Below are 26,694 nucleotides of genomic sequence, written 5' to 3' on the forward strand. Positions count from 1 at the left end.
ATCTTGAGAAAGAAGAACAAAGCTGGAGGCATCACACTTCCTGATTCAAGTTGTATCACAAAACTACAGTAATCAAAACAATACGGTACTGCCATAAAAACCCACAAAGGTCAAGAGAATAGCATGGAGAGCCCAGAAATAAACTCATGTATATCTGGTCAATTAATTTATGACAAAGGAGCCAAGAATATACAATGGGGAAAGATATTCTCTTCAATAAATGCTGTTAGGAAAAATGGACAGCCACATGCAAAAGAATGAGACTAGACTACTGTCTTACACCACACACACAAAGTAACTCAAAATTGAACATAAGACCTGAAACCATAAAACTCTTCAAGAAGACATAGGAAAAAAGCACCCTGACATTGGTCTTGGCAACCATTTTTTGTATTCGACACTAAAAGGAAGGCAAATGACAGACCAGGAGAAAATAATTGCAAACCATATATCTGACAAGAGGTTAATATCTAAAACATATAAAGAACACATACAACTCAGAAAAAAGAATTCAATTAAAAAATGGGCAGAGGATCTGAACAGATGTCTTTCCAAAGACACACACAAGGCCAACAGGTATGTGAAAAGATGCTCAAACATCACTAATCATCAGAGTAATGCAAATCAAAAGCACAATGAGGTATCACCTCACACCTGTTAGAATGGCTATTACCAAAAAGACAAGAGGTAACAAATGTTGGCAAGGAAATAGAAAAAGGAACCCTTGGGCACTGTTGATGGGAATACAAACTGATGTAGCCACTATGGAAAATAGTATACAGGTTCTTCAAAAACTTTTAAAAGTACTATTACATGATCCAGCAATCTCACTTCTGGGTATTTATCTGAAGGAAATAAAATCACTGTATTGAAAAGATATCTGCACCTCCATGTTCAGTGCAGCATTATTTACAACAACCAAGACATGCAAACAATATAAGTGTCCATCAGTAGGTGAATGGATCAAGAAATTGTGGTATATACATATAGTGGAATATTATTCAGCCATAAAAAAGGAAAATCTTGTCATTTGTGACAACATGGATGGGTCTTGAGGGCATTATACTATGCAAAATAAAACAGAGAAAGACAAATACTGTAAGATGTCACTTATATGTTGAACTAAAAAATAAAAAACCAGACCAGTCTGGTGGCATAGTGGTTAAGTTTGCAGACTCTGCTTTGGGAGCCCAGGGTTCATAGGTCTGAATCCTGGGCACGGACCTAGCACTGCTCACCAAGCCACACTGTGGTGGCATCCCACGTAAAAATAAGGGAAGACTGGGACAGACGTTAGCTCAGTGACAATCCTCCTCAAGCAAAAAGATGAAGATTGGCAACAGATGTTAGCTCAGGGCCAATCTTCCTCACAAAAGACAGACAAGCAAACAAAACTGAACTCTTAGATGCAGAGAACAGACTGATGGTTGCCAAAGGTGCGAGTGGAGGATGGGCAAAATGGGTGAAGGTGATCAAAAGGTACAAACTTGCAGTTATAAAATATCTGAGTCCTGGGGATGTAATGTACAGAATGGTGACTACAGTTAACAATACTGTATATCTGAAAGTTGCTGAGAGAGTAAATTTTAAAACTTCTCATCACAAGTCCAAAAAAAATTGTAGCTATGTGCGGGGATGGATGTTAACTAAACTTGTTCTGGTAATTGTTTCACAATACACACATATATCAAATTATTATGTTGTACACCTGAAACATTACAATTTTATATAGCAATTATATCTCAACAAAGAGAAAGAACTCTAAAAGTCAAAACTTAATGCCAAAGTATCAACTGATCTTTCTTAATCTTGACTGCATTTTTAAACAGGAAAATAAACAAGTTCAGGATCTACTTTAAAGTGGACAAAAAATAACACTAAAACAAATCTAGCGTGAAGCAGAAAGATAAAAATAGAAATTAGTGAATTACGAAACAAAACAAAAAAATACAAAAGTTGGTTCTCTGAAAAGACCAATAAAATAATGTCTCTGACAAGAGAAAGAAAATACAGATGTTTAATATTAGTACAGGAGGAAACAAAGGAGAGAATTCAAAACTGCTGAGAAATATGAAACCCAGTAAACAGATAATTTTCTAGGAAAGTAGTGAATAAACAATAACTTTGGAAGAAAATGAAGTATTTGTCAAAGAAGTATCCCCCTCTCCTTATTCCTTACACATAAGCTGCTTAAAATTCTTGTAACATAGTGGAAAATGATAGGAAGTACATACAATGTTGATTAACTTTGGTAAAATTACTGGTGGTTTATTTTATTTTCCTCTGCCTAAAGCATTAAGTTTTCTATGTTAAGCATGTCTTTCATAATTAGAACATCATGAGGAAGAAGGGGGAAAATTCTTCAAAGAAATGTTATACTTCTCTGTCTTTGAGCTCAAGCATTGTCATCTTATTTATTGATAATGCAAATACAACACTTCCTCAATTAACAGACAAATTTAGTGCAATTTAAACCCAAACAGTTTTCATGGAACTTAGCCAACTGATCTTAAAATACCTATGTTAAAGAAAATGCCAAGACAATTTTGAAGAACAAAGTTATGAAATTCACTCTACGAGATTCCAAGATTTACTGTAATGCTACACTAAATTAAGACACTGTGGTACTGGTACAGGAATAGATAAATAATGAAAGAGAAGAGATAGCTCAAAACAGTTCCATGCATATAACAGAAATCTGACAGCTGACACTGCACATCAGTGGAAAAACACATGAGCTATTCAACTGAGTTGGTACTAAATTTATTAACCATAAGGGAACGATCATTAAATCTTTACCATACACTACACAAAAATTAAATTCCAGGTAGGTTGAGGCCCTAAACGTGAAAAATCAAAATTTTTAAACTTTCAAATTAAAATCCCAAAGGTTGTATGTAAGAACCTGAGTTAAAAAAAAGATTTCTTCAGACTAAAACATAAATGTGATGTTAAAATTTCCAACTTCTGGGCTGGCCGCGTGGCTGAGTGGTTAAGTTGGCACACTCCACTTGGGCAGCCCAGGATTTCACTGGTTTGGATCCTGGGTGCGGAAGTAGCACCACTCATCAGGCCATGTTGAGGCGGCATCCCACATAGCACAACCAGAGGCACTCACATCTAGAATATACAACTATGTACTGGATGGCTTTGGGGAGACGAAGGGGAAAAAAAAGAAGACTGGCAACAGTTGTTGCTCAGTTGCCAACCTTTAAATAAAAAAACTTTCCAATTTCTATTCATCAATGTAAAAAAAAGAAGCCACAGACAGGAAGGAGTTATCTGTAATACATGTAACAAAGCTTTAGTGTCCATAATATACAAAAACTCCTAGGAATCGCTAAGAAAAAGATAAAAACTACATTAAAAAGAAAATGGACAGGGGCCAGCCCTGTGGCATAGAGGTTAAGTTCGGCACATTCCACTTTGGCAGCCCGGGTTCGCAGGTTCAGATCTTGGGTATGGACCTACACCAGCGTTCAGCCATGCTGTGGTGATAACCCACATATAAAAAGTGGAGGAAGAATGGCACAAATGCTAGCTCAGGGCTAATCCTCCACAAGAAAAAAAAGACGGAAGATTGGCAACAGATGTTAGCTCAGGACTAATCTTCCTCAGCAAAAAAAAAGAAAGAAAGAAAGAAAATGGACAGACTATATGAACTAGCATTTAACAGACAAGAAACAAGAATGGCCAATAAACTAAGAAAATACTAATATTTATGAAATTCAAATTAAAACAATCTAATGTACCATTCACATGTACATAAGAATGACAACAATTAAAAGGTTCAACAATGCCAATTATTAGAAAGGATGTGCAGAAACAGATATTCTCATTCACTGCTAATGGAGTATAAACTAGCCTAACCACTTAGGAAAGCAACAAGTCAATATCCAATCAACTTGAAAACAGACACACCGTATAATCTAGCAATTCCACTTCTAGAGAAACTCGAATATTCACATCTATTGGTATATGCACAAGAATGCTCAGAGCAGCTATTTGTAACAGGAAAAAATTAGAAACAACCTCAATATTTGTCAACAGGGTAACGGTATATTCATATAATCATATACTATATGGCAATGAAAATAAATGAATTAGAGCCACATATAAACTTAGGTTAAAAAAACCAAAATATTATTGAACAAAAAGAGCAAGCTAGAGAATACACACAGCATGACAGCACATATATATAGTTTAAACATGTAAAACAAAACATATATTGTCTAGGGAAGAAAATATACGAACAATACATGCAGCAAAGGTATAAAGAAATTCATAGGAATGGCAAACACCAAATTCAGGATAGTGGTTACCTGGGGTGGAAGTGGGAGAAGTATATGCAGGGTGTTATGGACTAAATGTTTATGAGCCCTCAAATTCATACGGTGAACCACAACGTGATGGTATTTGGAGATACAGACTTTGGGAGGTAAATAGGGTTAGAATGAGCCACAACTCCCTACCCTCGAAAATTCTAACTTTTAAAGGCTCAAAGGAATCCTCCATAGAGCTACTCTTAATACTATTAAAATGAGCTCATTTTGTTTCCTATTCTCTTTTACTTTTCTTTTTCCTGACTTCTTTTGGATTATACATCTTCCCACCCCCAATTATTTTAGAAATTATACACTTTATCCCTATTTTTACTGTGCTCACCCTTACAATTTAAAATGTAAACTTATCTCATTCACTTTGGACTTTAAATTTCCACCCTCAAGACTGACACTGTCCGAAAGAAATGGAATGTGAGCAACACACACAATCCTACAAATTTTCTAATAGCTCTAGTAGCCATATTTTAAAAAGTAAAAAGAAAAGGTGATACAAATGATATATTTTATTTAACTGAAAATATTATCATTTCAACATGTAATAAAAATTACCTTCTTTTTTTCCATGAAGTCTTAGAAATCCACGTGTATTTTACAATTGGAACAGATCAATTTAGACTAGCCATGTGTCAAGTGCTCAATAACCACATACAACTAGTGGCTCCATAATGGACAAGAGACCTCAAAACAATACTAGGTCATCAGAACTTAAACTTCATTTACTCTACTACTCCCTCACATGTTGTTATGATTTAATATTTTTAGTTCTATTTATTAAACCTCAAATCAAACCATCACTGCTATTATTTTCTTATACAGTCAGTAATTAAATTTACCCACAGGCTTACCAATTTCTTGCTTAACGTTACTTCTACCTCAGACCTCCTTTCTGGAGTCACTGGCCTTCTTCTTGAAGTACAACCTCTAGAAATTCCTTCAGTGGGTCTGTTGATAAATTTCCTCAATTGCCTTTTTGGGGGAAAAAGGGAGTGTTTCTGAAAATGCCATTATTTTGTTCTCCTCCTTAAGTGATAATTTAGCTGATTATGCAATAATAAATGGATAGTTATTTTCACTCAACACTTTGCAGATACTCTCCCACTATCTTCTGGATTCCCATGTTGCTGAAGAAGCACACTGTGTCTTTCTATTTCTTAGTTCTTCTTAGGGAATCTGATTTTCCTCTGGCTGCTTTAAAGATCTTCTTTGAGTCTTTGGTGTTCTGCTCTTTCATGTTGACATGTCTAAGTTTTCTTGTGTGTCCTACATCTAAGAATTCATGTAGCTCACCAATTTTGAAAAATTATCACTTTTTAGCTTTTCAAATTTTGCTTCTCTACAATCTTTAATTTCTCTTCCTGAAACTCTAATCAGATGTTTGTTAGAATTTCACCTCCTTTCCTCCATGTCCCTTAAGCCCTTTGTTGCTCTGTGTTAAATTTGAGTAAATTTTATTTTACTATTCACAAATTCTCCTTTAGTGCTATCTGACTAGCTATTTTTAACCTGACTCCACACTCATAAAAATTAATTTGTAATATTTTACCTCGATTAAAGTGTTCCTTCCGAATCAGATTTACAGATTTAAAACTACAATAACAATCATCATCATTTGAGCACTTATGTGCCATTCTGTGCTAACTCTTTTACATATAATCTTATCTTGAAAATAACTTGACATAGGTCTTAATTATTAAGCCCATTTAAAAATTCGTTAAAAAAAAGCTCAGAGATTATTTTGTGCAAGCACAGGGATGGAAGGAGAACTTGTAGGTAGATTAAAAGAAATTTAAAAGGCATATTAATCAAATGTGTTGATCCTATCTGATCCTGATCCATCCCCCACTAAAAAAAGCCCTGTAATAATACTATGACTTTTATAGGACAATTAGAAATTTTAGTGCAAATTTGGCACTTGATAACATTAAGCAACTGTTAGCTTTTTGGTGTCCTAATAATATTGCAGTTATAGTTTTGTTTCTTTTGCTAAAAAAAAAAAGAGAGAAAGAGAAGCCTTATCTTTCTCTCTGTTTTGGTTTTTTTTTTTTTGGTGAGGAAGATCTAACGTCTGTGCCAATCTTCTATTTTGTATGTGGGACACTGCCACAGCATGGCTTGATGAGTGGTGTGTAGGTCTGCACCAGGGATCTGAACATGTAAACCCTGGGCTGCCAAAGCAGAGCATGCAAACTTAACCACTACACCACAAGGCCACCCCAAGAGTCCTTATTTTTTCAAGAGACACACCAAAACACTTACAGATGAAATGATACATCTGGAATTTGTCTCAAAATAACACAGGAGAAGAAAAGCAGAGTATGGATATTGTAAGTTTTAGCAATGGGTTGTGTGTTGATGACTGTTGGGACTGAGTGACAAATAATGGTTCATGATAAAAATAATGTCTTTGTTCTATGTTCAAAATTCACCACCATAGTTATAAAAACAATCACTGCTCAAAACATGTCTTTCATAACTTTCTGTGATACTTTATTACTTCTAAAGTAAAAATATTACTTAACCACCTTAGCTCCTAATGCAGTATGTCTAAAACTAAATTAAGAAAGCTATTACAGTTTAGCAACCGAGACGAAATAAGAGATTAAAAAAGTTAATTATAGAGACTCATGCTTCTAATTCATAGTGTTCCGCATAGTCCCAAACCCAATCTTTTTGGAACTCAGTCTCCATATTCTAAAGACAGCAGAAACATGAGCTACTTATACATGGAGATTTACAGGTTTATAGAATAGCACCCACCAGATGAAGCACAAATTTCATAACCTGTACTTGAGCCCTCCTACAATCTACCTGCATCCTTTCCAATATACACATATACAAACCATACACCATAAAAGCCAAATTATTCAGCTTACTGTTTCAATGGCTGTGAACTGGTGCCAGCTATCAACACAACTTTGGCCACGTCATTCCCTCAACATATAGTATTCATCTCCTCTCCCAACCTATTTACAAAGCACAGGTCACAATCCACTAATTTCATGAAATCTACTCTGATGCTACCAACCCAAATTTCTCTCTCCTACTGTAGCCATGTGGAACTTGCTTAAACCTTCTAACTTATCTCTTCAACTAGACAAGGTCCTAGAAGACATAACTCTTTTGGATCTCCAGCAAAAAGGGAGAATGTGGTACAATAAAACTGGTGTTTATCTTTTTACTGGTAAATGGCTCATGAGATTATGAGTGTATTGAAGCCAGAGACTCTTAAAGAACGATTAAATATTTACTGAGTATATACTGTTTAACATGTACTACTGATGGAGGAGCAATAAAACAAGTAAGGTCTCTGCCCTCAAGGAGCATATATTGTCTCAGTGCCTTTGAATCACCAGTTTCTAACAGAGCACTGTCATTTAGTAGATACACTATAAATCTATCTGTAATTTGAAATTCTTATATAAATATCCTAACAAGGATATGTAGCATTTTAAGAAAAATCAAAACCTAAAAACCCAAAGTTTTTAATAGCATACCTATTATAAACAACCGGTTATGTTCAGCTATTACAAAAAAAGTAATGTTCAGCATTATTTCACTGCAATTATCTAAGAAAGCCAATGATGGTGAATTCAATAACCACAACACAACTCAAACTGTGCATTCAGCAACTTACAAACAGTGCTTTCAAAATACCAGTAAAATCCAACTTGGAAAAGCCAACAACTTATGTTAACAAACAGGTCCTTTATTAATTGTCCAGTTATAAGGGCTTCATTTAGTTAACTTACTAAAAACAGTACTGCTACAAATTTCACCATACTTAAAATAGGCATCCAAAAAGTTAACGTTTTACCATATCGAGTACCATCTTGTATTATTCTGCGACCATTGCATACTTTCTGTCTTTCCAAGGAATTGCTGCATTATGTTGCAAAGATTTCGCAGTGGCAAATGGTTAAGAGTAGAGAAATAAAGCCCTTGAAATTACAAATTACAAAGAACATAGAAACCATTCTAAAGAAACACAACACACCTCTTATTAAAAATACACCAATTTCCTTTCTTGTTTTATCATCTCACTAAGCTAACCAAAAATAAAGGAGTCTAAAACAATGAGAACCGAATAACCACAGCAATTCATAAGGGTAATGAAAAATGAAATGTCAACATATCCCAAAGCTATAAAATCTGGATATTCTATATGTAGCATAAATCAGTTAACATTAACTGAGGACCTAGTTTGCGGAAAATACTTTTTATGCATAATCACATTTTTTATTCAAAACTATTATAATCCCAATTTTAAAGATCAAGAAACTGAAACTAAAAACGTTTAAGTATCAAATAGACAAAAATAAATAAGAGCATACTACTTAATAATTCAAATATATCTTTATGCCCAAAACTATACGAAGAAAATCAGGAATAATAAACTGTAAGAAAAAGTACTTACGATGCATATGAAATCAATTTTTATAGAGTCGTAATAAACAAGATAAAGATCCTTAAAATAGGTCACGGATACAAAGAGGCAGTCCACAGGAAAAGAAATATAAAGTCAAATTTTGAAAATCTCATCCATTTCAAAATTATAAAACTTTTTTTAACCTAAAATTACCTAATAGTCTAAATTTTTATAAAACCCAGAATTTCTAAAGGTGTGGAAAAACAGGCACTCTTATACACAGTTGTGAGGAATCCTTTTGGCACTGTGGTTTTCATAAACTTTTTAACTGTAAAATTCATTTGACACAGCATTTTTACTTATATTTTAAATACTTCCACACTTTTTACTTGCAAACTGGAATCAAATCAAAATGTCCACCAATGTAGGAACTACACTGTGGTGCGTTCATACAACAAAGAATGAGAGAGATCTGTAACTGCAGAGATCTTACTATGCAATTTTTAAAAAAATAAAAAAGGTGGATTTCTACTTCCAGCCAAGATAATCTAAGATGGACCAGTATTCCCTCTTGAAACAACTAACAAATCACACAAAATATATAAAATATTGCTTTCAAGACCACTGGACATCAGACAACAATGGACAATGATCACTAAGACTCAGAAAGCAAATGAGAGTCCATGATTGCCCCAGCTTACTCCTTTGAGAGAAATTTCAGGCCATGACACAGCTCAGAAGGGGAAACCACACCGAACTTCAAAAACATTCTGTGATGAGAAAGCCAAGGGTCCAAGGAGACCAAAGCAACTAGAGTTTCTACGGCAGAGTACCAGAGAAGAGAGTTGCACAGAGAGAACTTCGGAAATCCGCAGTGAATTCCGCCACCCTAGTATTCAATGCATGCACCTAACAATGTCACAGGTAATGCAGAAGTTAGTTTTGTTGTTATTTAAATCTTTTTAAAAGATAATTAGCTGCTTAAACAAACAAAAATAATGCAGAATAGAATTTATAACATATGTAGAAGTAAAATGTATGATAACAATAGTACAAACGCCAAGGAAGAGAAACCTTCTAATATTCACATAGTATATGTGAAGTGGCAAATACTCCTTGAGGGAAGACTGTGATACATTAGAGATGTATGCTATAAATCATAAGACAGCCACTAGCATAACAAAACAACGAGTTATAAGCTAATCAGCTAACAAGAGATAAAATGGAAAAAAAAAAAAAAAACAATCCAAAAGAAAGCAGAAGAAGAGAAAAGAGGGAAGAACACAAGGAATATACAAACAGCAAAGTGGTAGTTGTAAAACTAACCACATTAGTAATAACATTAACTGTACATGGTGTTAATCAAAAGAGGGTGTACGTTTGGATTTAAAAATTAAGTTCAGGGGCTGGCCGCATGGCCTAGTGGTTAAAGTTCTGGACACTGCTTCAGTGGCCCGGGTTCACGGGTTCAGATACCACGTGCGGACATACCCCACTCAACAGCCATGCTGTGAGCACCCCACACACAAAGTAGAGGAAGACTGGTGCAGATGTTAGCTTAGGGCAACTCTTCCTCAAAGAAAGAAAGAAATCAAGTTCCAACTGCATGCTGTCTATAAGAAACATATTTTAAATCTGAGGACACAAACAGGTTGAAACTGAAAGAATGGAAAAAGATATACAATGTGAACTCTATTCAAAAGAAAGCTGAGATGGCTGTATTAATAACTATTAGAAAAACTAGATGTTAAAGCAAAGAATATTACCAGGGATAAAAATGGTAACTGCATAATAATCAAGAGGACACAGTAATCCTAAACACTTATGTGCTCATCATACTTCAAAAAACATAAAGCAAAAACTGGTAGAACTTTAAGCAGAAACAGACAAATGCACAAGTATAGGAGGAGATTTCAATATTCTTCTCTCAAAAAGGGATAAAACAATAGACAGAAAATCAGGAAGGACAGATATGACTTGAACATTATCAATAAACTTGACCTGACATTTACAGAACATACCACCGAACAGCAGCAGAATACACACCCCTATCAAGCGCACATAAAACTAAGAGGATATATGACATTTGGACCATAAAATAAGTCTCAACAAATTTTCAAAGATTCAAGTCTTACAAACTATTTTCTCTAGCTTCAATGGAATTAAATTAGAATAACAGAAAGATATATAGAAAACTTAAATTATTTGGTAATTAAATAACATGCTTCTCGACAGCCCATGGGTCAAAGAGATAAAACTATTAGAATGTATTTTGAACAGAATGAAAAGTACACATGTCAAAATTTGAGAGATGCCATGAAAGCAGTATTTAAAGGGAACTATATAGCACTAAACTTGTATATTAGAAAAGGTATCGTGTCAATGACATCAGCTTCAATGTAACAAAGGAGAAAAAGAGTAAACAAAATACAAAGCACAAGAAAATTAAAACAGCAGAAATCATTAAAATAGGAAACAGAAAACAACAGAGAAAATCCAATGAAACTAAAAGCTGAGTTTTGGAGAATATTAATAAAATCAATAAACCTCCAGCCAGACTGACAAGGAAAAAAAAGAGAAGAAACAAATTACCAGCATCAGGAATGAGAGGTGAAATCACTGCAGACTCTACAAATACCAAAAGTATAACAGTATAAAAAGGTATTATCATTTACAACTCCATGTAAATACATTCAATAATTTGGAAAAATGGACTAAGTCTACGGACGACACAAATTACCAAAGCTCACTCAGGAAGAAACAAAACCTAAATAGTTCTACCCATTAAATAAAATGAAACAAAGCAAAAACACACCAGTCTACACAGCTTCACTGGTGAATTGTACCCAACATTTAAGAAAGAATATCATTTAGGTTGTTTACCCTACTACCAGGAACAAAGTAAAGTCACCTGTTCTCATCACTTCTATTCATCATTGTACTAGATGCCATAGGCAAGAACAAGAAAAAAACGGTATCCAGATAGAAGAGAAGATACATAAATGGTCTATGTAGAAAATCTGATGACGTCTACAAAACAGCTATTAGATCTATTAAGTGAGTTTGGCAAGAGTGCAGAATAAAAGAGCAATATACAAAAATCATTTGTATTTCTATACACTAACAACTGGAAATTGAATTTTTTAAAATAGCATCCAAAAAAACATGAAATAGAGATAAATCTGACCAAAAAATGTACAAAACCTGTATAGTGAAAACGAAAAACACTGCTGAAAGAGATTAAAGATGATCTAAGGGAGAAATAAATTGTGTTCATGGATGGAAAAACTCAACACTATTAAGATGTCAATCTTTTCCAAATTGTTTTATAGACTCAAGTTAATTAAAATAAAATCTCAGCAGGCATTTTTTGTAGAAACTGGCTCATATGAAAACGTAAAGGACCCGGAGTCAAAACAACTTTGAAAAAGCACAAAGTTGGAGGATCATGACTACTTGATTTTAAGACTTCACATAAAGTCACAGCAGTTAAGACAGTATGTTTTTGGCATCTAATAGACAGCCAATGGAACGACTCCAGTACAGATAGAATCATACATACATAGATAAGTGATTTTTGACAAAGGTGCAAAGCCAATTCAAGGGAGAAAGGACAGCCTGTTCAACGAATGGTGTTGGAAAAAGTGGATGTCCATATTCAACACCAAAAAACGTTGATTCAGACTTTGCACCATATTCAAAAAATTAACTCAAAAAGACTTTAATGCAAAACCTAAACTATAAAACTTCTATTAGAAAACAACGGAGAAATCTTTGTGACCTTGGGTTAGACAAAGATGGCTTAGATACGACACTAAAAGCATGATCCATACGAGATAAAAATTGGTAAACTGAAGTTCGTCAGAATTGAAAACTGCTGTTCTTCAAGACACTGTTGAGAGAATGAAAATATTAAGTGGCAGAAAATAATATTTGTAAACCATGTATCTGATAAAAGACTCGTAACCAGAATGAAGACTTCTCAAAAGTCAATAATAAAGAAATAACCCAATTAAAAAAGTAGGCAAGAGATTGAAACAGACACTTCACCAAAGACGATATTCAGCTGGCAGAAAGCACATGAAAGGATGTTCAACATCATACACATTACAGAAATGCAAATTAAAACCAGAAGATTACCACTTCACACCCACGAGAATGTCGAGAATCAAAAACAGACGACAGGCATTGGAGAGGATGTGGAAGGACTGGAAATCTCATACACTGCTGGTGGCAACGTAAAATAGTACAACCACTACGGAAAATAGTTGGCCGTTTCTTAAAAAGTTAAACATATGCCTACCATATGAGCCAGCCATTTCAATCATAGGTATTCCCCCAAGAGAAATGAAAGCATATGTTCATACAAAGACTTGTACAGGAATGTTCACAACAGATTTATAATAGCCAAAAACTGGAAATAACCCAAATATCCATCAAGAGTTGAATGGATAAACAAACTGCTATATATCTGCACAATATAATATTAATAAGCAATAAAAAGGAAGAGACTACTGATACACAACATGGGTGAACCTCAAAATAATTATGCCAAGTGCAATAAGCCAGACCAAAAAAAAGGGTACACGTTAATTCCATTTATTCAAAATTAAAAAAAAATGCAAACTAATCTTTAAAAAAAAATGCAAACTAATCTATAGTGACAGAAAGCAGAAATAGCAGTTGCTCGGGCAAAGAAAGGCAGATGGGAAGGACTACAAAGGAGCAAAATAATACTTTTGGAGGTGATGTAGGTTCATTACCTTGATTGTGATGATGATTTCATAGGTGTATACATATGTCAAATCATTGTATACTTTAAATACGTGCAGTTTATGTCAAATTATATCTCAATAAAGTTTTTCTTTCCAGAAAGGGCAAGATATGGGCCAGGACACATGGTATGAATCCATTTGTGTAAATAAATAAGGATGTTTATATGTGTGGTAATATATAAACTAATAATTTCAGGGAAAAAACCCACCAGAAAAATTTTAACATAACTACATATACCTAAGGAATAAGACTGGGCATCAGGGAGAAATACTTCCAACTTTGAATTTTTTAACCATGTGCATGTATTACTTTTACAAAAAGAAAAAATTTTATGAAAGCTTAATTACTTGTACATAGGTCTGACACCAAAATAAAAACTCTTAATCGTATCCTAGAAAATCATATAGAGCATAACTTGAGTTACTCAAACTTTTATATTAAACAAGGGATAAAAAATAGTTAGCAATTATTTTTATATCATTTCCTAATGCTTTCTCCTCAAACTAGTACTAACATAGAAAACTAGTGTAATCAATAAACCATATCTAGACATCTGATTCCGAGTCTCCTCATTTCTCTATGCCTACTCATTCTCAGTCTTACCTGAGGTTCTTCTCTCCCCATCCACTAATAGCATAACTCAGACTTCTATCACCTATTCTTTTACAAAATTCGCTTCCAGAGGATATCTGTTTGGATGGTAACTACAATATCTACATCTTGCACTCTTGACCTATTCCTGATTTCTAATCCTACAACTATCTCAACTTAGAAACTATCAGTGCCAAATAGAAAGAAATATACCTTCCCCAAAAGAAGCTCATTATTTCTCCCCCAATCTACATAACATGAACTCAACAAATAAGCCTACATGTTAAATCATGGACAAGTATCTAATTCACTATAGGGTAGAGAACGGAAAATAAGCAAGAAAACGCAAAAGTACTCTAAAGAATCTCACACTGTTTAGGATAAAATTTCAAGAATTCCAAAAAGTATTGTGACCAGTCAGCATCACTGAGCTAAGCACACAGCCTCTCATGACTACTCACACTTGAAGGGGGGAAACGTCATTGCATCCACCAAGTATCTGAGTACTAGGCTTTGGAAAATGTTGTGCAGACTTGGAAAATTCAAAAGATGTAAGACAAGGACCATGCCCTAACAGGGTAGACAGGCTTGCAAACAAAAATTATAAGACATGATGATGTTAAAATGTGCAAGGATTAAAGGACACAAGAGGCCTAAGCATTAGAACTAAGGTTTAAAGAATGAGTAGTTTTCCTGACCAAAAAGTCTGTGAGGAAAGATCCCAAAGAACCTCTACCATAAGGCCTGTTTCCCTTTAACAGCAAGAAAAGCCAGCTCTTAACTTGTGACTCTTTTGAAGCTGATTGCCTAAACACATCTTTTCTTTTTAAGAGTCAGGTAACTATTTCCAATGTGGCTTATTACTAACAAAAAAATATTTTAGTCCTCATAAGAGAGAAGAGAAAAAAATATTCTTAGGTTAACAAAATTACATAATTTAGGTCAAATCACTTTATCTGGCCACTTAAGGCCATAATTTCCGCTTCAGAAAACTGGGATATCATTTTATATTCACAAGAAGTCATGTCTGAAAGCATTTCCAATTCCCTGAGTACCATTCATACCAAGTTTAAAATGTTCTCACAGACTGCCTTTCCAGAAAAACTTATGGTGGTTGTCTAGTGAAACTATTTTTATAATCCAATTTTTAAAATTAAATAAAACACTTTACATTTAGGTTTTGTTAGCTATATTATAGTTTTCAAACGCTAAGTGAAAATTTCCATTAATGATAATAGCAGATGCAGTAATCCAGTTTTCATTAGTTTCAATCTTGTCCTACCTTCACGCCAACTGCAACCTCAGTGACAATTCTGTAAAGAAAAAAACAGTTAGTTTCAACTCCTTGTTATTCTTCTAATGGTCACTGTTTGACTCAACTTTTTAAGAGTCGTTCATCATTCATAAACCTTCCACTCACAATGCAGATGCAAAACAAATACACAGATGGTCAGTGACACTTCTTTGCACTATTATCAACTTAGTTTTCTTGAAATTTTCAAACGTGAGATGAAATTCACTAAACTTATGGTATGGTATTTTTTAACACTTTAAATAGCAAAAAGAACAAAACCCCAAACACTACAATGTCACTTTTACAAAACTGGTACACTTAGATTAGTAATTTAAAATTTGAATCAACTCTTTAGTCACCTTGATAGAATCTCGGAACATGAATTCCAGTGCAAGTTTTGCCATCAATTTTCATGTTGATTTGGGGAATACTGAACTTCTCTAGATCTGTGATCTGTTTTCTAGAAAATAAACTCTAGATAAGCACTAGGATGATTTAAGTTCTGTTACTGGTAACTTTTACATGGTCTTCACTCAATGTCTTTTAAAAACACCAAACTTCAGACGCTTAGTCAAAATAAACTCTCATTTACTTGACTCTTCAAACACTGTCACCGATTCTAATACATGTACTTTTTAAATGATACTGTGTTTATAGCCCCCTGCCAAATGGGCTTAATACAGCTGCACTTTCGGCCTAAAGGGTGCCTCCTTCCTAACAATGAGTTAAATTATTTAGTCCTTTCAGATGTGGAGCGTTGAGCACGAGGGAGACCCCGGACCATACCATTTTCCTAAGCCCTCGCCTCACCTCACTCAGCATTCTATTTCCACTCGGGCTCTCAGGGATGCAACACGGTTCTGGTTTTGGGTAGCTGTTTTCGTTTTTCCAGAAACTGGTCAAAGTAGCTAAAAAGATGGCCTTGTGTTGACTGTCTGCTCTGGGCTCTGCCATGGCTGTTGGCCTCTGCCCATGTGACTGATGCCGACCACAAACACTCTGTTTCTGAGATGATTTAATTTCTGGGCCCTCTTGCCAAGCCTCCAATGTTCTTAGGCCCCACAAAAAGGCATTTTTTCCGCCTCCCGCCCCCACTCCCAGACTCCAGCGAAAACAAAGGAGTATGACATCTGCCCTCCCCGCCGCCGCCGCCGCACGCCTCCCCGCGGCTCCCACTCAGCTCTCGCGGGGGCTCCCGCCACCGGCATCCCCCCGCCCGGCGGAACGCGCGAGGCCGAGGACGACTCCCCGGCCGGGGGCCCCGGGCCGCGGCTCTCCCCCGGGAGGCCCACCCAGGCCTCCCTCTCGTCCCTACCCCCGCTCCCCAGGCGCCGCTCCCCCCGGGTTCGGGTCCCAGGTTACAGAGCGAAATGGCTCCTTGAGGAGGCAGGGCCGGGCCAGACGTTCGGGGGTCCCTCCCCGGCCCCCGCCATCGCCCCCGGGCCTCCCCTGCCTCCGAGCCCGCTTTCTCCTCATCTTCCCGACCAGCGCCCGCCAGGGGAAGCGGAGGGAGGGGTGTGTGCGATGGGGCGGGGGTTGGGTAACGGCAGCCCAGCCCCGGGAGGGGCCGCCGAGGGGTCCTGCCCGACCCCGGCCCGGGCCGAAGGAGGCTCCAGCTCCCCTCTCGCACGCCTCCTCGCCGGGCCCAGGACCTACCCGTCCATTGCCGAACCGGACAAAGCTTCGCTCACAAGAACCGAGCCACGCAGCCAGCGAGACACACAAGCGGCGAGAAAATGGCGGCCGGGGCCCGACGGAAATTGCCGAAGGTGCCGGAGCGCACAGGGCAGCGCGCGGCCGCGGCGGCGGCGGAAAGAGCCGAGCGCGCCGGCGCCGGGCGGCGGGAGGCGAGCGGCCGGGCGCGGGGACGAGGGGGAGTGGGCGCCGCCGCCGCTGCCGCTGCCGCTTCCGCCTCCGCGCCGCCGCGCGCCCGGGGCCCTCCGCCCTCCGCCCTCCGCTCTCCGCGCCCGGGCCCGGGCCTGCCGCTGGGAAGCATGGCGCCCTGGCTTCCTCGTGGATGCTCCTCGAAGAAGTGGTCCCCGTTGTCCTCCGGGAGTGGTGTGGTCGGACTCCTCCCAACCCTCCGCAGCCAGTGCCTTGGATCTCAGGAGGGGCGCCCCGGGACTGCAGGACTGCCCCCAGGCAGCTTCCACTTTTCCCTCCAAACCGAGTCCCTGCTTGGCTGCTCCCGACCTATGGGGGCCAAGGAAAAACTACTTTATGGCTTTCCTCCTGTGCCATCTGTTATTTGCGACCCTTTTCATCCTTTAAAACAAAAATCAAAAAACTTGACCCCGTTAAAGAAGAACGCTACTTAGTAAAAACAATACTTTTCAAAGCAAGTAGATGTCATCAGACTGAAACAGGCTTTTGCTTCCAGATATTTGTCGTTCTATGCCAAGTGGAGGAAATTCTCGCCTCAGTTGAGGATCAGTGAGCGCCTGTAGGAAATAGTCACCGTAGCTGGATGGGAAAGCACACAGGTTGAGATGTGTTGAAGAGGTGGTACAGAACACCGATAGTTGTGATCTAGGGTTTGGGAGCTTGAAAGGGGAGGTGGAGATGGAAGTGGTGGCTCAGTCTTCCCCAGTGGCTAGCGATGGAAGAAACGTTAAAATGGGCTACACAAATTGACTCCCTTTTCTGTATGTCTCATGGTCTCCATTATAATTTTAATAGCATATAGGACATTTCCTTTAAAGCGTTTTTATGAGAGGCTCAACAAAGTCTGAGAAGGCACCCATTTTTGGAAAATTTGCTCAGGGAGTGACTGCTTTGCCAGCAACTTTTCCTCTGCTCCACCCAACACCCCCAACCACAACACACACACAAATGCACTTCTAATCCTGAGAAATGAGAAAAATTTCCTCTGTCTCTCCTGTTACCCTCAATGCCGGCTCTGGGTTTTCCTATATCTCCTTCAGGCAAACCTCTTACCCCTGTACTAATTGGAATTTCAGTGTACTAACTGGTACCTTCGGTATAATTAATAAAATTATATAATTTTTGTAGTTGGACAAAAACTGAAAGAGCATCTTGTCCAAATATTTTGTTATAGAACTTTTCAAAGCACTCAAACATTAAACATTCTTGATTTGCCTCAGAGATTGGCAACCCTTGAAAAAAAGAAATCCGTTTCCTACAACACCCTCCCTTCAGCTTAACCATTGACTTATGATACATAAAGGACCCATTACCAGAGCCATTAATAATCACTTTTCAAGTATTTGTGGGTTTGTACATGTATTTTCACTCAACAATTAAATATGTAAGCTCCCAAAGGGCAGGAACTCTAACATAATTCTCTGTATTCCCAGCATGGACTCAATCAATATTGATTGATTGGCTCTTGCTTTATCTTGGCAAAGACAAACTGTTCCGTGAGGGAAAACTGTCCTTAGGTGGCAAAAGAAATTATAGTATTCACAAAAACACGTTTTCTTTATTTTTTTTCTCCTAATAAAGTACAAGATTAGAAACAAACAGTAGTCAGTATGCTTGTTTTATTTAAATCCATCACTTTCTAGAAAAGATTTAAGATTGTTTACAAGACACATAAAGTACTAGATGAAAGAAATAAAGTGAAATAAGAAAGAATAAAACAAAAAGACAAAATATAACATGGAATCAGGAAAAAGGCTAGTGTAACAACGTATATCACAAAAACATGATTGGAGACTGGGTTCAAGTTTGAGCTCTTTCATTTAGTGGCTGGGTGACATTAGGCATGTTCATTAACCTCTCAAGGAAAAAGTTTCCTCTACTGAAAATAATGGGATTTCCTTTACTGAAAGTGAAAATGGAATTTAAAATAGGGCCTTCATCCTAGATGATTAGGAGATCTAAATGCCGTGACGTATGTGCAGCACCTCCCTAGCTCGGTGACAGGCTACAATAAATACTTAATAAAGGATGCTATTGTCATCTTTATTATTTTTGTTATTAATTATTATTCATTTGAAAAGAAACGTCACAAATTTGGCTCTTGGATTTTTAGCAACCAGCAATATTCATATAAATAAATCTATATTGAGATTTTCGCAAAGGTTAAACATGTCACTAAAGTAATTAGATTGACTGGTATCTAGTGGAATAAATCTGGGAAAATGTCATAGATAAATTTCTAAAACCCCATCCAAATCTAAATTTGTATGATTTTATGGGGTAATCATGGGGTAGATTATTAATCTCAATGTTAGCAGATGGCCAACCTTTGTAATATATGACAAGATTATATTAGTGTTTATGGATTCCTAACAAAATAAGGCAATAAAAAATGAAGTGCCTGTACAGTATTATTTTCATACCCATATCTTTTTTCAGTATAATGATTTGTTCTTTCCTTTCTGAATGGCAAATGTTTGACCTTTTACAGAGGTTTACATTATGTGAACAATGATTAAATCTAAATTTCAGTGTATGCTAAGCCCAAATGAGGTTTAATATTGATGCAATAAAAATAGGAAATAAGATCTTGTTCATAATGTTCTGATTTATTCCTAGCCCCACCTCTCATCTGCTGATAGTACTAAAGACTTTGTTTAACTTTTTCATGCTGCAGTTTCTTCTTATGAAAGGGGGGAAGCATAATAGGATCAATTAGAGGGGTTTTTTTGGTAGGTATTTTAGGACAGGTGATTTAAATTCAAAATAAAGAAAACAAATTCAAAAGGCATAAAAGCATAGACAAAATGCCCAAAAGGACAAATAGAGACACAAAGTAGATTAGTGGTTGCCTAGGGCTGGGAGTGAGAATGGAAAATAACTGTAAAGGGACACAACGTTTCTTTTTAGGATGATGGAAATGTTTTAAAACTAGATTGTGGTGATGGCTGTACAATATACTAAATATATTAAAATTCCTTGAATTATGCACAATACTGCTGAATTTCACAGTATGTAAAGTACATATCAATAACACTATCACAAACAGGAGAAGCAGATACTTTCTACTCCTGCTCCCCAGCTACTGAGTCCCATTTTCCAGAGGCAACCTATCCTACTAATTTATTGCGTATCCTTCCAGATATGTTCTAATGCATAAATTGATTGCACACATAGTTTTCTTTTTTCAAAGTAGTTACTATAGCACACACTGTTCTGCAACTTATTTTTTTGCTTAAAAAACATATCAGAGGTTTTTCCTTACCAGTACATTTAGAACTGCCTCATTCTTTATGACTGCATAATATTCCACCAAATAAGTAAATCATGATTTATTTAACTAGCTCTCATTGATGGACTTTTAGGTTGCCTCCAATCTTGCTATTTACAAACAAATCTGCAGTGAATATCTTTGTTTCTAAGGCATTTTCCACATGTGTGAATATATCTGCTGGATAAATACAATAAATTAAATTCCTGGGTAAAATGCATTTTTAATCTTCAAAGATGCTATCAAATTGCCCTCCAGGTCCTTGAGTCCTTGTGGGAAAATATTAGCAATTCCTATCATAAAAAAAAAGGGCTGATTTCTTTAATATATAAGGAGTTCCTACAAACAAAAAGTCAAAGGCCAGCAACCAAATAGATAAAATGGATAAATCATATGAATAGATTATGAACAAACATTATAGAAAAGTAAAAACAAATAGGGGCTGGCCCCATGGCCGAGTGGTTTAGTCCGCGCGCTCCACTGCCAGCGACCCAGTGTTTCGTTGGTTCGAATCCTGGGCGCGGACATGGCACTGCTCATCAAACCACGCTGAGGCAGCGTCCCACATGTCAAAACTAGAAGGACCCACAACGAAGAATATACAACTATGTACCGGGGGGCTTCGGGGAGAAAAAAGGAAAAAATAAAATCTTTAAAAAAAAAAAAAAAGTAAAAACAAATATGCTCAGCCACACTTATAATAAGAGAAATTCAGGGTAAAACTGTACTCTCTTTTTCACCTGTCAATGCCCACCTCATCCCCCACCCCCTGGGGAGACATAACACAAAGCTTCCTGAGTACTGAGAAAAAGGATTCCTTTCCAAACTATCAATAATGTGTGAATGTAGAATAAAGATACTTGTAGATACACTAAATGTCAAAAAGTTTGTTTCCCATGCATTTTTTTCTGTGAAATCTTCTGGAAGACGTATTTCCCAATAAGGGAAATCCCAATGGGATTCAGGGAACCAGAGTTCCAGCACATGAGAAGAGAAGTAAATTAGATGTTCATGAAAGAAGGCCCGATACAACAGCTATCCAGCTGTACAGCAGTCCTTGGGTTCCAACGCAATGTGAGACCAGAGGGCTCCAGGGATACTCATGGAACTTAAAGACTAAATATATTGAGCAGAGTTTTATAGTGCTGTTGGCAAGCTTATGGCAAACAATTAATGAAAGAGTTATGGAAAAATTTTTAAAAATTAACTCCAAGATAAATAAAAAGTTGTAAGGAAACATAATCATAGTACGCTCTGTGGATCAGTTGTAAAAATAGTTACCTCTTCATGATAATGTAAGCACTGAATATAATAAAATTAAGATTGTGAAACAATTTCATGGGAGGATGGAAGAGAAGTATGGACATGTGCATACATGTGTGTGTGGTGGGAATATAAATTCTCATATTACAAAGTTTGAAGTCAATAGTTAATGTCTAGAATTGATAGGTGAGAAAATAGCAGATGAGCATATTATTCAGAAGCGTGGAGGTAAATACCAGGAGAATCAGGGGGAAGAGTTGAAAGTGGTTGTTTCTAGGGTACTTGGGGATTAGAACAGGGTGAGACAGAAGAGCATAGTTTTGGGTTTTGTTTATTTTGTGATAAACCTTCCAGAACTATTTGCTTTTTATGCTATGTGCATGTGTTACTTGGATAAAAATAAATTTTACATTTAAGGAAGAAAGGATTAGATGGCAGTGAGCAAAGGACTGTCTTAGCACAAACCTTGCCTCTTTTGTATTCAGCAAAAGTGACTGCTTATCTACATGTTCACTGAAAAAAGCTCAGCATAGCTGGCTGTCCTTCCTATATTGTGAATATAATAAAGATTATTATTGGAACAGAACACAATGGTTTGAGTGGATCAGCGAGTTTTTAGAATGATTATGCGTGAAGAACTAAACTAGGGGAGAGAATGAGAAAAGTAAAGAAAAATACACAGAAAAGTAAAAGATGAAAATATGCTAAATACAAAGGAAACAAAATCATTTTGCTTTATAATATTATAAACTATGAAATATTATAAATACATTATAAAATCCACATCATAGTTTATGTGGCTTTATGCAAATAGCCACATCAATAATAACTGACAAGTGATTCCCAAATTAAAATACAGGTTTTAAGCTCATTCCTGGAATAAGTAACTCTTGTAAACAAAATTCTTCTTGGATAGCTTCACAAAGGAACCAAATAACAAATGGAAACCATCAGCCTCTTAAAAAGTTTTTTAATATTCCTAAAGTTGTCGAAGTAGTTTGAATACATTTACGCCTTAACATGGGCAATGAGAAACGGAGAAATGAGAGCTGAAAATGGTTCAGATTTGGTTAAGTCTCTTAATTATTTCGCAATGGATGTCTCTGTGGAGCACTGTAACCTCAGTCTATAATCCCCTCACCCCTTGCAACCATTTTCTATTATAGAAATAAAGTATCCTTTTAAGAAAAGGAAAGGGAATATGATTTTGTTCTTATTTAATATTTACAATGAAGTATGTTTACCAAATTTGTAAATGACAGATAACTTATATTAAGAATATAGAATCAGCATTCAAAATGATACTGAAAGAAATGCAACAGGAATATAAATGTAAAGTCTCTTATTTAGGTTTAAAAAAAATCAGCTGCATACATACTCTACATATTAGGGGATACGTAGTTTGATGATAGACCCTATAAAGAAATAATGAAGTGTTGACCCAAAGCAATTACAATCTTAGGATGTGTTAATGAAATGAAAATAGTCAATTAAGGCTGTAATAGTCCCATTGTGTTCTGCTCAAATTTTGCCCACAGATTAGGCTGAGTAGAATAAATGTTACAAAAACAATGGTTATACCAGGATAATTATGGAGGGCATTACAGTTGGCAGCTCGAGGGTCCATTCTATTTTCCCCTTGCGGAGTAGCCATGCAATTTGGAGGAGTTAGACCCTCCTTCCTAGCTCCAGGGGTAAGCCAATCAAAGTAATCATCCCCCTTCCACAGTGATAGTTTCAGGTAATTCAGACCTAAGGCCAGTCAGAGCATGGCATTCCCTTGAACCCAGGGGTTGGTTCGGGGTGGGTCAATCAGCATGAAATTTGATGGCAGTAATTGGCATGTCCCTCTTGATGGACACAAATGTGGATGCATGTAGCTCTTATCAATGCTGGCAGCCACACTAAAATCTCAAAGGGAGCCTACCTAAACATAAAGCCTATAGAAAGACATAAAGTCTTCAGAACCTGAAATGGAACCTGATTTCATTCTGAGTAAAAGCCAAGGTCCTTGCAAAGGCTGATAAATCCTACATATCTGGTCCTCTGTCCTCTCTCTGTCCTCATCCCTGACTATTCTCCCGTTCACTCATTCTTTGCCAAGGTACTGGCCTTCTTTGCTGTTCCTAGAACATTCTAGGCACTGTCTCACCTTAGGGCCTTCACTTAAGCTGTTTTTCTGCTCTTCCCTCAAGTATCCCCTGCCCTTCTCCCATGTCCCCTCAAACTCCCACCCCGTTCTCCCGTCTCTGCCAGATAACTCCCTCATCTTTAAGTCTTTATTGAAATCTCTCCTTCTCAATGAGAGGTACCCTGATCACACTATTAAATACAGCCACCTGCTGCCCTTCCCTATCAATCTCAATCCCCCTTTCTTGTTCTACTCTTTTTGTTAAAAGCACTTACCATATTTCTAACATACCATATAAGTTGTTCATTTTTTTGCATTTGTCTACCCTCCATTGAAACATAAGCTCCAGAATGGCAGTTGCTTTCCCCTGAGCTCTCAAGTGCCTAGTACGAATGCCTGGCACATCATAGATGTTCCCTGAGCATTTGTTGAAGGATGAATGAGTAACTGTGCTGCTGAATCACCCACTTTCTGAAGACTGATTCTAGGCTTGCCAATGATGTGAGCCAAGGTGATTCCCTTACTGCTCTATGCATTTGGAGTAGAAATATCTTTTTTAGGCAATTGAGAGAAAACTAATCATTAAAATAGTGAAGGATGAGGGATCCATATTAGAGAAAGAATCTCTGAAAGATTTGGAGATGTTTACCCTGGGGAAAAACCAGTAAAGAACATGTTAGTCATCTTCAAATAAATAAAGAGCTGTCATATAAAAAAAAGGAATTAGGCATATTATTTATTGTTCCACAAAGTAGAATGGATTAAAGTTATAGAGAGGCAAATTTCAGCTCAGCATAAGAATGAACCTTCTAACAATAAAACTGCCTTACACTGGAATGAGCTGTCTCATGCTTTAGTCAGCTCTCTATTATTGTGAGTGTTCAAGCAAAGGCTGAATGCATCCATTAGAGACAGGATAGGAGAGATAACTGCACTGGGCAGGGGATTGAAATTGGTGATTTTTTGAGTTCCTTTCTGTTCTAGAATCTGGTATGAAGTATTTTGATGTGGGCACTTATAGGATATTTGCTTGGCCTATAAACAAATCCTCTTTCTCTATGAACTATCTCTTTCCTCATTCCTTGACTCTCTTCACATGGATGGGCTTTCAGCAGGCGTATTTGTATTGTGACACCTCAGTCCCTTTGGCCATAGTTGATTAGACCAGGAATGCAGAGCTTACCATCTAGAAATTTAGAGATAGGAGAAAAGATTCTCAGTTGGTCTTCTTACGTGATTAGAAAGGTAGCATCTTAGCTCAGAAGTAATGGACAACCGTATACTACTGTGTGAACCAAGGAGTGGAGATAACTGGACTGCAGAAGCAATAAAAGAATGGAGCTGATGCAAAGAGAGAGCAAAACTAAGTGAGACAGACTATACTGCCTGGCCATCTATTAGGATTTTCAGCTCCTAGTTCCAGTCTTTCCGAAGGCCCAATGGTATTCTTACCCTCGAGTCTATCCCTCTCTCTTCCTTTTCTTTAAACTGGTCAAGTTATTTCAGCTGCTTGCAACCAAAGAGTCACAATCAATAAACATTTTATTTTACTTTTAACCACTGTTTATCTGTATTTATAGGATCTGAGTTAATGAACAAAATCTCCTATCCTTTATACAAAAAGAGTAAAAAATAAAATTCTCTCTACACATTAATTGGAATGGCATACACTGTCAATTAATTGAAAAAATGAGTGATATGACATTTCTTGCAATGCATTGGTTGGTTTACCATCATCACTATCACATTAATACTTGACATAAAGTTCTAAAAAAATTGTGGTAACAGTTTTAAAATGTTTAGTATTTCGGAACTTCACAAATGTACCATATTTTTCTATTTAGGTACTTTAAAGCCATTATTACGTCCTACTCGCTTTTGGGGGTATTAGTATTTTCTGTTCATGTCCTCTACTTAGCTTTTTTCTTCTTTCTGGTTTAGTTGTTGGTGATACCGTGAACACGATAAAACAGGTGTTACAGACCAAACATTTTTTAAAAAGCAGGTGTGGCACATAAGTGCAAAGGTGGGGAAGAAAAGCTTTTTCATGGACAGCCTTTGCTAATTATAAGGAGTTGTAACTACTAAGGTTACTAGCTCCACTTCAAGTGTTGGGGTGAGAGGAAGGATATATAAGGAAACAAGCATAACCTTTTGGCCAGGTCTCCACCATGAGAACCGGTCTCCTGCAAGTCATAAACGGCCCCCCTCCCTCAGTGCATGGGAACAGAGGCAGCGATGTGCTGGTAAACATTTAACAACTTGCTCTCTCAGAGAAAAGCTGTTTTGTTGTGTTTGCTAATTTGCATGACGTAAATACTCCCAACATGGCCAATTTCAAGCTACAAATATGACTAAACATGGGATTATGAAGAGGTGAGCATAGTTGGCTCCCAAGGGTGAGTACAAGCTGGCTCCAGCACACCACTGATATAGGCCACCTTGCTATTTCTAGAACTAGCCGCCTCAGGTCTGGGCTTTCTGCCTTGAATGCTCTTCTCTCACATCTTTGTGTGGTTTTCTCCCTTACTTCATTGAAGTCTCACTCAGAAATGATCCTCTCAGAGAGGCCTTCTCGGACAGTTCCATTTAAAATAGTAACTCTATTCTCTTCCTTACTTTATTTTTCTTCTTAGGAATAAAATGGCCTAACATTATACATATCTATATGTTTAGTAGATTATTATTTTTCTCATGTTTCAAAATGCAAGCTACAGGGGAGCAATGAATTTGCATTTTTGTTCTTTGCTGCCCTCTGAATACCTAGAACAATGC

General features: G+C 37.1%; 1 protein-coding gene across 8 annotated transcripts in view; it reads right to left on the reverse strand.

Moving 5' to 3' along the window:
• Positions 1–17,296, reverse strand: part of PTBP2 (polypyrimidine tract binding protein 2) — an 84,476-nt gene extending 67,180 nt beyond the window's left edge. For 2 of the 8 annotated variants that reach the window (XM_070592145.1, XM_070592144.1), the window contains exons 1-2: positions 17,027–17,288; positions 15,359–15,389 (exon numbers count right to left, since the gene is read on the reverse strand). In XM_070592145.1, coding sequence (XP_070448246.1) covers positions 15,359–15,389; positions 17,027–17,034 — 39 coding nt within the window. In that variant the 5' untranslated portion in view covers positions 17,035–17,288. Of the gene's footprint in view, positions 1–15,358; positions 15,390–16,180; positions 16,499–17,026 lie in introns of those variants that run through there. The other 6 variants (XM_070592143.1, XM_070592146.1, XM_070592151.1 and 3 more) reach the window with 6 other exon arrangements.
• Between the last annotated feature and the right edge of the window lie 9,398 nt (positions 17,297–26,694).

This window comes from Equus przewalskii, chromosome 24 (assembly GCF_037783145.1).
Source record: "Equus przewalskii isolate Varuska chromosome 24, EquPr2, whole genome shotgun sequence".
NCBI lineage: Eukaryota > Metazoa > Chordata > Mammalia > Perissodactyla > Equidae > Equus > Equus przewalskii.